Here is a 12,762-nt window from a genome sequence, read left to right on the forward strand (position 1 = left end):
TTTTAACTCTGAATCTCGGACTCCTTCATTTTATAGGTGAGAAAACTCAGAGCCAGAGAGATTAAATAATTTGCCAAAGGTCATTGAGATAGAATAGAAAAGCTGTTTTCTGATTTTTCAATCTTGAATGATATCATTGCAAAATCTCTGGACCTACAGTCAGAAATTCTCAGTTCAAATCATCTCTGTTTTTCACCATCAATAAAGTGTTGGACTTCCTTCAAGACAGCTCACTTTCCCCCCTAGGAAGCCAACTGAAGGGGGTAGGAAGTTATTCCCAACAGTGTACTGGGCCAATGCAAAGTATCCATATATATATTTTAGTTATTCAGCCTCCAGAAAGTAGTTCCAGAGGACCTACCGCATGAAGGATGCTATTTTTGTATCCTTGGCAATTATTATAAAGTAGGATATGTAATAATTAATAATTGCTGGTTGGCTGATGGACCACATTTGTTCTGATGAGTTGGTTTTTAGTTCTTTGGGTTTGAGTTCCCCTTTTCCCCTCACTTTCCCCAAGTATCTTCCTCTAACTTGAGGGCAGAGAAATCATCCAAACTTAAAAAAAGACTGACATGTCCTTGAAGTACTGGTATCAAGTGTCTATGTTTCATTGCCTTACAAAACCAATGACATCATTCTTGCCTTCTGAATTCTAGCTCCCAACTCGGACAGGTGCCCTGATGATGGAAGTCATAGGGGCTTCTGAATGTGAGAGCTCCAAATGGATAGCATTGCCAAATCCTTTTTTGTTAAAATCGGTGACCGACCAAAAGCTAACTAAAATCATTTAAAGGGAAACAGAACAGATTTCTTTACCCATTTTCTGAGCTGACTTTTATTTTTATTTTCTTCGTCATGGCTTGTCATGGCAGAATATGCTGCTGGTGCTGCTGCTGCCTCTTCTTGGAGACTGGCCAGGACTAAAATGGGAAGTGTCAACCCCTTGGAAGGAAGGCTGTTCCTTTGATCCTGCCAGCCATTATGAAAAATGGAAATGCCAAAAAAAAAAAAAAAAAAAAAAAAAAGCCGGTACCCCTTCGATTTAGCCTTCTGTCTAGTTGGTCTACTCAAGTAGTTTGGATAAGCTTCAAGGAAACAGCTTAACCAGACTAATGTCTGCTTCCCAACCCTTTGGACCTTAACCCAACAGTATAAATATCATTTAGGAACCATGATGGTCAAGCATTTTTAATCTTAAGTGTTCTGTGTATTTCATAGGAAGTTTTGGAGAAGTTGCCCTAAAAATCAAAAGTAGCTAAGGATATTTTATAATAAATGAAACTCTTGCTATGCAAATTAAATCATATCTGGATTTATATCAAAAATCCATGATTGTATAACAAACCATTACAGTATGGGCAATAAGGAAATGTTTACATGTGTAAACATGCCAGCACGAATACTTATCCCAGAAGTCTGTGAGACTCCTTTGATGTGAGTTCTATTGGCTGTTCAGAATTGAAATAACATTTTCACTGTGCTCATAGATTTCTTCTGCAAATATTATAGCTGCTCTATTCAATTGGTGAACTAGTTCCTTTGCTTCTTTTAACATTCTAGAAATGGCCTGAATTTTCAACAGGAGACTTTTCATCTAATGTGCAAGCCTTTCTTATATGCATTCTAATCTACTGTTCTCCAATAAATGTGGCAACCATTTGGGATATGAGGCTAAAAAAAGCTATTCCTGCCTTCAAGGATTTGACATTCTGTTAGATTATTCACTATGAAATCAAAAAAATTTTAACCAAACTAAGGATCAACTCTTTCCTCTCTTCATAAACAAAGGATACTCCATATAATGGGAGTGGGGAAAGAAGGAAGAAAAATGCATAGATATGCAAAACCTATTATGCAAAAAAATACTTTTCCAACAATATTTATTGAGATAGGTGTCATTATTATTGTCATTTAAAGCTGAGGAAACTGAGACAATTATCAAATAGCTTGCCTATTACCTAGGTTACCTAAGGAGCAAATATCTGGATTTGAATTCAAATCTTCCTGAAATCAGATCTAGAAATCTAACCACTGTGCCATGATCTGCTTCATCCATGGTTCCTTATCTTTTCACATGTTTCTCTCTACCTTATAATTCTTTTTTCTCTTTAACCTTCTACCGTTTCTACATGAAGTCTCTTTTGAAATCTCAAATACATTAGACTAATATCTTAAAATATACCCTTTTATATTTTTTTTATTTAGACATCTCATATCTTCCTATATATGCTTGTATATGTACATGTCATGTCATTAGAATGTGAGCTCCTAGTGAATAAAAATTGATAGATTCTCTTTTTACTTTCATTGCCTTGCATCAGGACTGATAACTAGTCAGAACTTAATAAATGTTTGATGATTCATTGAGGGGGGAATCAGAATTAGTGGAGTTGAATCACTTGATGGAAACCAGAAAATAGTGAACGTAGATGTATTCAATTCAACTTGTGAAACATATAGTAAGTGCGAATTATCAGAAAGAAACTGTGCTATGTGTTAATGATAGACATATGGAAATGGCATAATACAGATCTTTTAGGAGCAAGCAATACAATTAAAAGATCTACTCTGAGTGAAAAGTAATGAGGTTATCATATTGTATAGGATAAGTACCAAAGTGGGAGGATCCAGACTAGTTACAATAAGAAAATTGAGAAAAAAATGGAGGAGATATTAAATTCAACTGAATATCCTTTTAGGATTGATCAAAGGAGGAAACATGATCTAAAGCCTGACTTTGAAAGAAGAGAATTCTAAGAACTGGAGAGGCAGACAGAGCTTTGTGTTCCAGACTTTCCTTGCCCCCAAGTGCACAGAGAAGGAAAAAGGCAGGGCAAAAATTTCAAATTTATACCATTGCAGTTACAGAAGGGTCAAATTGCCATGTTCCCTAAAGCGCTCACCAGCTTAAAATGAATTGATAAATATTGAACAATATTAATAAAAATATGAGAAAACATAGACATGATCTCATTTTAAAATGGAGTCAAAATGGACCCTAATGCATGAATTAGTTCACCCATTTCTATTTGAGTTTGACCCCATTAGGTTAGAACTTAAGAGTACATGACTGTGGTTAATCTGATTGAAGTCAGTGCTCATGATAAAGAATGAAGAATTTTGATAAATGTCCTATGACTTAATAACTACAAAACCTAATAAATGAACACAGAAAAGCATTTCTATTTGTCTATCATGTGTTCTTTAGCTCTCACACTAAATAGCACTCATTTCAAAAATCTGTTCCATGTTCTACTGTTGTTCCTGAATAAGAGAATAACAGTTCTATTAATCCTCTCATTAAGGGTAAAAACACTAAAAATTACAGAGAGAACTAGAACATGTGAGTCAGTGTTTATTTTCATTGCTTAACTAAAGCCCTTATTTTTATCTAGTTTGGATTACACTAGTGTCTTCAATTTCAAATAGAAATAGAGGCCACAGAATGGTATATTAGAGGCCACATTAACTTAGAAAACCATAAATGTTTACATGTTCTTTTTAAATAAAGTATGAACACATTAGAATCAGGAACCACACTTCCATCTGTTTTGGGTCCCCTGCGATCATGTTTGGCACTTGGGTTCTTGATGGTATCTCGACCTTTCTTCCTCTGGAGGCAGCTACCTGACTCTTTGGAGAAGTACTGGAATTGGTAATACCTGAGTTCCCAATCCTATCTATTGCTACTTCTTCAAATCCTAGATGCTTTCTAGCTGTGTGATCCTAGGCAATCCTTTAATGTAGTAATGATAATGTAGTAATGAATGTCTAAAAATTGCTTCTCTGAGAAAAAAAATGAACTCTGGACACATTTTAATCACCATTATTTCTATTTTCTCCATCACATAAGTATAGGTAGCCAATGAAAAAATAAATCAAATCTAATTTGGAAGGTAGTTGAATTGGGGGTATGAATTTTCAAACTGGAAAGTTAACAATCAAATCAATATAAATTATTCTCCATCCACCCCTGCTTTCATTTCTATCAGTTTCAGTTTCCTCACAGAATATGGGGATATAATGGTGCCTCCCTCCTAGGATTGTTGGAAGGATCAAGTGAGATAACATGGTTAGAGTGTTCTCGACAATTTTTAAAACAGTGAGTCAGCAAGTGTTTATTAAAACAGTATATAAATGTTTGCCAAATTTTCTATGACCATAATAAACTATATGACCCATCTTTGTCTTCGATAATCCAGTTGTATCCAGCAAAGTCTACTTTACTTCAAAGATGATAAAAACCAACAGCTACATGGATGGTACCTTTCTAAATGCAATATTCTGATTTTGTATATCTATACATGCTATATGTCTTTGTAAATGTATATGAATGTGGAGGATTTGGATATTTAAAAAGGGAAGCCATATAAAGATTATCCAGGTTACTAAGAATTGGAGTAATTATTTATTTACTCCCTGAGTTGTCATTGAAAAACTTTCATACATATGATGTTTTTCAAATATAAAAATGTTGTGTTTCTGTGAGCAAATGAAGGAGGGGATAGATGGCCCTGTATTCTTGAAGATTTATCAATCATATGCTGCCAACCCGTCAAGATTTTCCATCACATACACAATGGAGAGCATGAGAGTACTTTGTGGGGGCCTGGTCTATCACAGATGCATATGTATATTTTGCACAGCTGCTTGACCAATTGAAGATTTTTTTTATTAAAAATATATTAATTAACAGAAAGAGAACCTTTCCTACAACTTGATAGATCCCTAAAGGCTGGAGGTCATGATGAGGGTCTGAACTTCAAATCCAGGCAACTTCTACTTATGGGGAAAACTCAACCAGGAGGAAAATTCCCCCAATGGGAAGCAGCTTATTAAAGATTTCTTTGTAACATGGGACAAGAATGACAGAGCATCAAGGGGGCAAGCTTCCCCAAATAGATCTGTGTGTGGTATGGTCCTCAGAAGTTGTTATCACTTAAGTGGTAACTAGCAACTTTTAATAATCCCAACATTCTTGTGTACCTTTATACTCCACATTGTCTGTGTTAAATATTTCAAATTAAAATAATTTCCACTTATATTTCTTTAGGTTTTTAGAGCTTTCAAAAAATCTATTAAGCTAGCTCTTTTCCCCCAACCAAACACATATAAGGGAAAACCATGTTTGTTTGTTGTGTGTTATGGGTGATTATTTGTATCTATGCTAGTGAGGCAGTTGATAATATTAATTTCATTATAATAATGAGGAAATTTACCATTTCCTGAGTAATTAACTGACTTTCTCAAAGGAATCATTGGAGTGTATAAAAATTGAAACAGGTTCCTTCAACACTTAGTACAGGGGTTGGCTCATAGTACCACTTATTAAATGTTTGTTGACCAAGACTGTTTATTGACTCAAAGGAGTCAATGATTGCTCTTTTAACAGAAAGTGAATGACTTTCTTCTTGCTGAATACTTTGAGGGGGAAAATGAGAAACATTTTGTGGAGAGGATTTTTGTTTCAGTTAAAAATTGAACTAAGCTCTTGTCGAAGCTTGAGTCTCTTCTAAAGCTTGTATTTCATGATTCCACTTAAAATAATCATTGATAATGATGAGCTGGATAATAATCAAAGCATGTATTTTTAATCATTGATAATGATGAGCTATGATAATAATCAAAGCATGTATTTTTAATTTGCAGTGTCCTGATAGGGTTCTTCTTAATCACATTTATCTCATTAATTCAGCTTGATTTAACCATATTGACCGCATCTTCTGAGACAAAATTGGGATGTTGAAAGGTGGGATGGGAGCAGGCAAGGGAGGACCAGAGGTAACATGTAAACACTGTGCATAATATACATGCAGGCAATGGACACAAATCTGCTCTATCCATCATCATCTCTTAGAACACCTCCTTTTCTTCATTGTTTAGCCCAAGAGCTTTATTGTATACAAGGTTTGTTTGAATCCTTCCCTTCACTCTCTACCTCAGTTTCCAGTGCCACATCTCCAAAATTATCTGGAATTCATTGTGTGATTGTTTGTAGGGCGACTGGGGTTATATGTTAATTCCTATTCTAGAGACTGAGCTCTTTATATAGAATAACGACTGCTTGATTTTTGTCATTGCATCCTCAGTGACTCATGCATCCTGGATATTTGTTTGTTTTTCAGTCATGTTTGACTCTTTGTGACTCCTTTGGGGGATTTCTTGGTAGAGGTAGTGAAATGTTTTACTATTTCCTTTCCAGTTGATTTTACAGGTCAGGAAACTGAAGCAAATAGGGTGAAATGACTTCCTTAGGGTCACACAGATAGTAAGAGTCTGAGTTCAGATTGAACTCACAAAGATGTTTTGATGATTCCAGAACCAGCACTCTATACGCCATGTAACATAGTTGTCCCTACTAGACACTTAATAATGTCTGTTGATTGAGTGATAGAAATATAAAAACAGATTCTGGAGAATAAAGCTCAATAACTGAATTATAGCATAAAATATATCCAGAGCAGTTCAGTAATGGGGGACTACTCCAAACCAAACATCATTTTCAAAAGTAGTTTTGTTAAAAGAGCAATCGATATTGGAAAACTTCTCTTATTCCAGTGCCGACTTAAGCTCTACTTCACAACTCCAGTGTTGGGATGGCCTCCGGGATTTTATGATCTATCGAACTTCTACACACAAATTAATTATGGATGTTGACTTCAGGTTGGGTCTATCCTCAATTAAGACTCTCTCTAGGAGAAAACCCTTCTCTAATTCAGATTGAAATCTTTAATTTCTCCTCTTCTCCTGCATTATTTAGGGACTATTATTATGTCATGGCAATCATTTTTCTGCATTTTACTTACACAATTTACATTGGTAGATGAACAACAAACATAATTCAGTATTATTATCCCCTAGGGTATGGATGTTTGAATACCATAGTGTAGCAATACAAAAACACTTTAAAAAATCCGCAGATAAGCATTTGTTACAGTTATCTTGAAAGCTTTCATCATTTTGTAAGTAAAATCTTTAAATGAGATGGTAAGTAATATCTTAATATATTTGGAAAATAATACACATCGATTTGAAATAAGCTTATGACCTAAATATCATTATTTTACTATTCTCACATTTCTTTTCCCCCTCTAAGACTGACAACAAAGCCAACATTTGTAACAACATAGCCCAGGAGCTGATTCATATTAAGATGTCAATCAGGAAGCCATGTAGGTAAATTCCTTGTGTGGAGAGACTTTTTAAATTCAGATGGTACTGAATAGACTCACTTTTTCCATCATACATATCTCTGAAGCTATTTCCCACTTTTATCAATTACTTATTGGTGATATGTCTGTTGCATTCTACTCATACAAATCATGTACCTTTTCATGGTAATTTGGATGACTTCAATATTAAATTTCAGAATCTGTGCCATTTCATCATAGTCATATAGCATTCTTGGAAGAAAACTGTTAATAAAATGATAGGCCTTTCCTTCGGAGAGAACCACAGGGTCATGAGAAATAAGACTCATTTCCCAAAAGCAATTAAGTCGGTTCGCCTCCATTTCAATGAAGAATCTAACTTGTTATAAAAACTTAGCTAGCACCCTATGAAGTCTCTGTCATAGCCTCAATAATGATTAATTTACTAGTTTATTTCTGTCTTTTTGAGCCTGTTGCTAAACAGTAAGCTTCTGTTTAGCAGAGACTGTTTTGTTCATGTTCATTCATATGTTCTTACACTTATTATCGAGGGTTTGTGGAATATTTATTAGCTTCTTTTAAGTTCCAATTAAAATCCCATCTTCTACAGGAAGCCTTGGGGTACCTTAATGTTCTATGTCCTTTTAGAGCTTGTTGTACATATTGTTTTTGTTTGTTTTTTTGTCTCTCCCAGTAGATTACAAACTTTGAGAACAGAGACTGTCTTTTGGTTCTTTTTGTATCATCAGTACATGGTAGATGCTTCTTAAATGTTGATTAGCTGATTGACTTATTGAATTGAATTGGAATTGCTGTGTACACTCAATGACATGTCATAGTTCTATGCATGTTGAAGGGACTTGGATAATTATTCAATTAATTACATTTTCAGACAGTACTGATACCCCATTTTTAACCCCCCCCCCTTTTTTTAGCCTTCTCTAAGCCATTGCCAATGGTTATGTTCCAAGGATAGTATTATTTAGGGTGACTGCTAATGAATGAGTATAACTACTTTACCACGCTGGGAGAGGAGAGTTATGATTTCTACTAGTTCAGAATCCATACATGAAAAATCTGAATGACCTATTGACTGGAATCAAATTCACTAGCAAAGCAAACAATTGCCTTTCCTTTGTAGCACCTATTGGTGGTTTTTCAGATCAGTTCTTTCTTAGATCCCTGTATCCCAAACATATGCCTTTCAAAGAAAAAAAAAAAAAAAAACATCCCAGCTACTCTTCCTCTCAAATCTCACACTTCACAAGCTGGTTTGTTGAGTTTAAGAAATCTATAATGGGAATGAATTTAAGAAGGAAAGTTTTAAATAGAGCAAACTTAAAAATGCACTAAACTGACATTTTTCCCCCTTACTCCACAAGCTAGTGTGCATATGATTTGGCAGCATTCTTGTGGCACATGGGTGTCTGTTGTCTCCCAGGTGGTACACAAGTAAAAACAGCAGAAATGGCAGATGGAGCTTCCCTTTCTCCAGACCCTGATCTCTGTCTGGATCATGTCTGAAGAAGAAAAGCAATGACATAAGTTGAGTGCTAAACTTAGGAAAGGCACAAGTTCAAATTCCACCCCAACATATATGAGCTGGACAACAATGTACACCTCATTTAATCACCCTCACCCTCAGTTTCCTCTTCTGTAAAATGGGAATGATGTATGACCCCAGTGGAATGTAAATCTCCTTGATGGCAAGGGCTATTTCATTTCTCATCTTTGTATCAACATTACCTAACACATTGCCTTATACATAGCAGGTGTTTAATAAATGTTTATCAGCTTTCACTGAATGTGTTGAATTGATGAGACCCTGGGAAGAGATTGAATAAATTTGACATTGTGAAACATCTGGAGCTCTGAACCATTGCTCAACCCTATGTATTTCAATTTAACATTAATTTTAGAGTCTGAACTGAATACTAAAAGACACTGATTGATTCTTAAGCCAGTGAGTGCATAGCCCAATGGCAAGATTCAGTAATATGTCATCATTTGTTTTCAACATCTTCAAAGTAAAGGCATGTGTCTAAAGGAAAATATATAATTTTTGACTCTCTCCAGAATAATAGATTTTTAACATTAGAGGCATCTTCAAGGGCTCACTAGTATAATTCATCCCTAAACAGGAATCATTTCTACAGAATCAAAAAATAGTCGCTCAGTATTTGCTTGAAGAACTCTAGTGAGGGAGAAGTGGACCAGAAAGTAGAGTTTGGTTGAAAAACAGTTTCAAAAATAGAATCTTATGGGCAGATATGCTTTTTAACATTTCTCACTGATGAGTGAAACTAGCTCTAAAGATTAATGGCACACCAAATATGGAACAATCCTTAGAGTGCTCTAGAAAAATGGCAATAGGAGGGTTAGGGTTTCCCTTTACTACTATGCATAAAAGAAGAAACGCCATATCACTTTGATCAATCTTATTTTGTATATATAATATAAATAATATTTAACATATACTCACATAATATTTAATATATAATTATATAATATTTAATATATACTCTTTATTTTTAGCATCACAACTTGATTTCCTTTATTTATCTTCTTAAGTCACACTAAAGTAAAGTCAATTTTCTGGTCTTTCTTTCTTACTATGAGATTTTATTCTGGAATAATCAAATGTCCTTCTCCTGATGGCTCTTCCAGTAAAGACAGAAGCAGTCTTTGGTTTGGGATGGATAATCTTGATCCTCTTTCTTAGAAGGGGAGCTTACTGAAAGAAAAGATAATAAACTGCAAATGTCAATTAAAGTATGTAATTGGAAAACAGGCATAATGGCCTACACTTAATAGGAAACATTTACTACAGTTAAAGCATTAGTTACATGGAATCAATTATTTTGTAGTCATAATCAACCATCCTGGATATTTTGTAAATGGTGTTTTGTTATTATTATTACAAGAAAAACAGAAGTGATGAGTCAGGCTACAGATATTGATATTTTTCTTGGCATCCCATCATTATAGGGTTCTTACACAATTATGATAGCCTTTTTTCAAGAAACCACAGGACTGGGACAGGCCATTTTCCATCACATGGATGTCATTCTCTAATAATTATCTGGATTATTAGGCATCAAATAGAATCTTGATTTGCAAGGGTCAATGTGATACAGTAGTAAAAATAGAGAACGGGGAATCTGAAGAGACCCGGGATGAATTGTGACTCAAAAAGTCATTGGTTGGATGACCATAGATGTATAATTTTGATTTTTATTGGTAACATAAAGATATTTAAACTTTCACACCCAATTGAAAAAGTGGCTGCAAAGATGCTTTGTAAGATAATTTTTCAAAGTTACAAAAATTTTTATTATGATTATTAAAAATTTAGAACAATAGATCATGAAATAAACAGTGGATAAATAGACCCTTCATTGAAAAAAAAATGTATATCAATCAAAATCTGTTTAAGAGTATCTCAAATAGAGATAGACCTATACTACCTGTTCTTGATAGTTTTGTTTGGGAGTTCTGAGCTGCAATCAGATTAATGTTGATTGAGTATCTGTACTGTTGAACATTGTTGGTGAGTCTTTTGTGGAAGAGGTACAGGAATTGTGGTACCTGAATATCCTAGGTTTAAAAAAATAGTTAAAAATTCTCTTCTGATTAGCATTGAGATGGCCATAAGTAGCTGGTGGACTTTCAGCTAGGATTAGATAAGAGAGTCAGCTTTCTCAAAAATAAATTAGCTAACAAAGAGACAGAAGATAGATGATAAAATAAATAAATAAATGAACAAACAAGAAAACAAATTCTATAAAAAGATAAGCCTGCCTTGGCCATTATTCAAGGGGGGATTATGTATCGCATACAAATAATTTAATAATATAATAAGGGTATTGTTATAAGGGCATTATATTTAATTAGAAAATAACTTTTAGAAGTATTATTTTTGATTATAAGTATAATTATTGCTAACATTTATATATCACTTTAAGATTTTCAAAGTTTTATGTTTATAATCTCATTTGGTCTTTACGATAAGCCTGTGTATTAGGTGATAATCAATCAATAAGCATTCATTAAATAGTTATTATGTGCCAGGCTTTATTTTATGGCAAATTTCATCTATGGAGAAACTGAGGCTGAGAGAGGCTAGTTGGCTTTCTCAGAGTCACATGAGTGTTTTCTGAAGCAGAATATGAACATGGATCTTCTAGACACCCCCTCAGTCTCTCCACTGTATTATATAGCTGCTTCTAGTCTCATATAAATCAAGATTCTACCATCATAAAACTTATATGTAAACACATATATACATAAATATATGAATGTATGTATGTTATTTTTTCCATTGCTATGAGGGCAGAAGGTAGTTCCTAAGAACTCTTGAGATTATCTGTTCCACCTCTTCCATTTTACAGATGATAGAATGGGTGGCCAAAAATATCTAGGGGTTCACTTAAAGTCCCATGGACACATAGCAAAGGCAGCACTCAAAATCAGACCTCCTCTCCCAAAGGATTCTATTCGTGGCGACTGCACCAGCCTGATGGGAAAATAATCTAATGTTCTCTATGTCTTGCTGTCACTGAAAGCAACCCAGAAAGGATCCTGATGCAAATCAGGAAGAAAGTTAGAAGGAGTGACTTCTCTAGTCTACTCAAGTCACACTCAGATCAGCCATTCATTGCCATCTTAAAGCAAATTAGGAGAGAAGTTTTAACCATTTTTTTAAGACCTGGGATCCATAGGTATTATGGTCTCCCTTCTCCTCCCATAAGAGACTGACCATATTAGTATCCAACAGAGCAGACACATTTTCCTTTCTATTATTGTTGTTACCCAATCAGAATAGTTAGTATGAGAAATGCCCATGTTTTCCTAGCCATTAAGTATTCCATTTAGAGCTGTGTTTGTGGTGATTCAGTTGCAGAATGGATGGAGTGCTTGGGGAATCTTGCTGCTAGCTGATGACTACAAGACATAGACATTCATCTCCTTTAGTTTCAATAAATGAGTCCAGGGAATTAATCATTTGTGACCTGATGTAATCTGACCTTTTTGCTTTCATTTGCTTTCTTTTTCCTCACCATTGCATGTTTTGCCATTTCAGTTCCTCCGAAGATATATGACATCTCAACTGACATGACTGTCAATGAAGGAACCAATGTCACCCTTACTTGCCTGGCAACTGGGAAACCAGAGCCTTCCATTTCTTGGAGACATATCTCCCCATCAGGTAAACGGAAATATCTTAGTTCTGTTTTTCCTGTTCATTCTCCTCCTGTCACTTCATCTAGTCCCCCTGTCAGGAATGACATTGAATGTTTTCCAGTGAAATTGGTAATGTTTTCTTGAATCAGAAAAGTTCTGTTAGTGCTGTTCTTTCATCAAGAAAAAAATTCTCTTGTACTTGCCCTTTTGTAAGTGGATAGAGTCTTAAATGGAGCCATCTTGGGTAATGAAGTTCATTTTCCATTGAACATTTGTATTAACTCAATCTGAGAATCACACATCTAACTAGTTGAGGTTATCAACCAGAGAACCTTAAATCTAAAGGCTTGTGTACCTTCAGCATTCATCTAGTTCAATCTTCTCCCTTTAATGGAGGGAAATGATGCTGAGGAAATATAGATGA

The 12,762-nt window shown here is 34.8% G+C and overlaps 1 protein-coding gene across 1 annotated transcript in view; it reads left to right on the top strand.

Annotated features, from left to right (window-relative positions):
* NEGR1 (neuronal growth regulator 1) overlaps positions 1–12,762 on the top strand; it is a 1,051,293-nt gene that overhangs the window by 604,714 nt on the left and 433,817 nt on the right. The window contains exon 3 of the mRNA XM_051999426.1: positions 12,238–12,363. Coding sequence (XP_051855386.1) covers positions 12,238–12,363 — 126 coding nt within the window. The remainder of the gene's footprint in view (positions 1–12,237; positions 12,364–12,762) is intronic.

Source organism: Antechinus flavipes, chromosome 4, assembly GCF_016432865.1.
Source record: "Antechinus flavipes isolate AdamAnt ecotype Samford, QLD, Australia chromosome 4, AdamAnt_v2, whole genome shotgun sequence".
In the NCBI taxonomy this organism is placed as follows: Eukaryota; Metazoa; Chordata; class Mammalia; order Dasyuromorphia; family Dasyuridae; genus Antechinus; species Antechinus flavipes.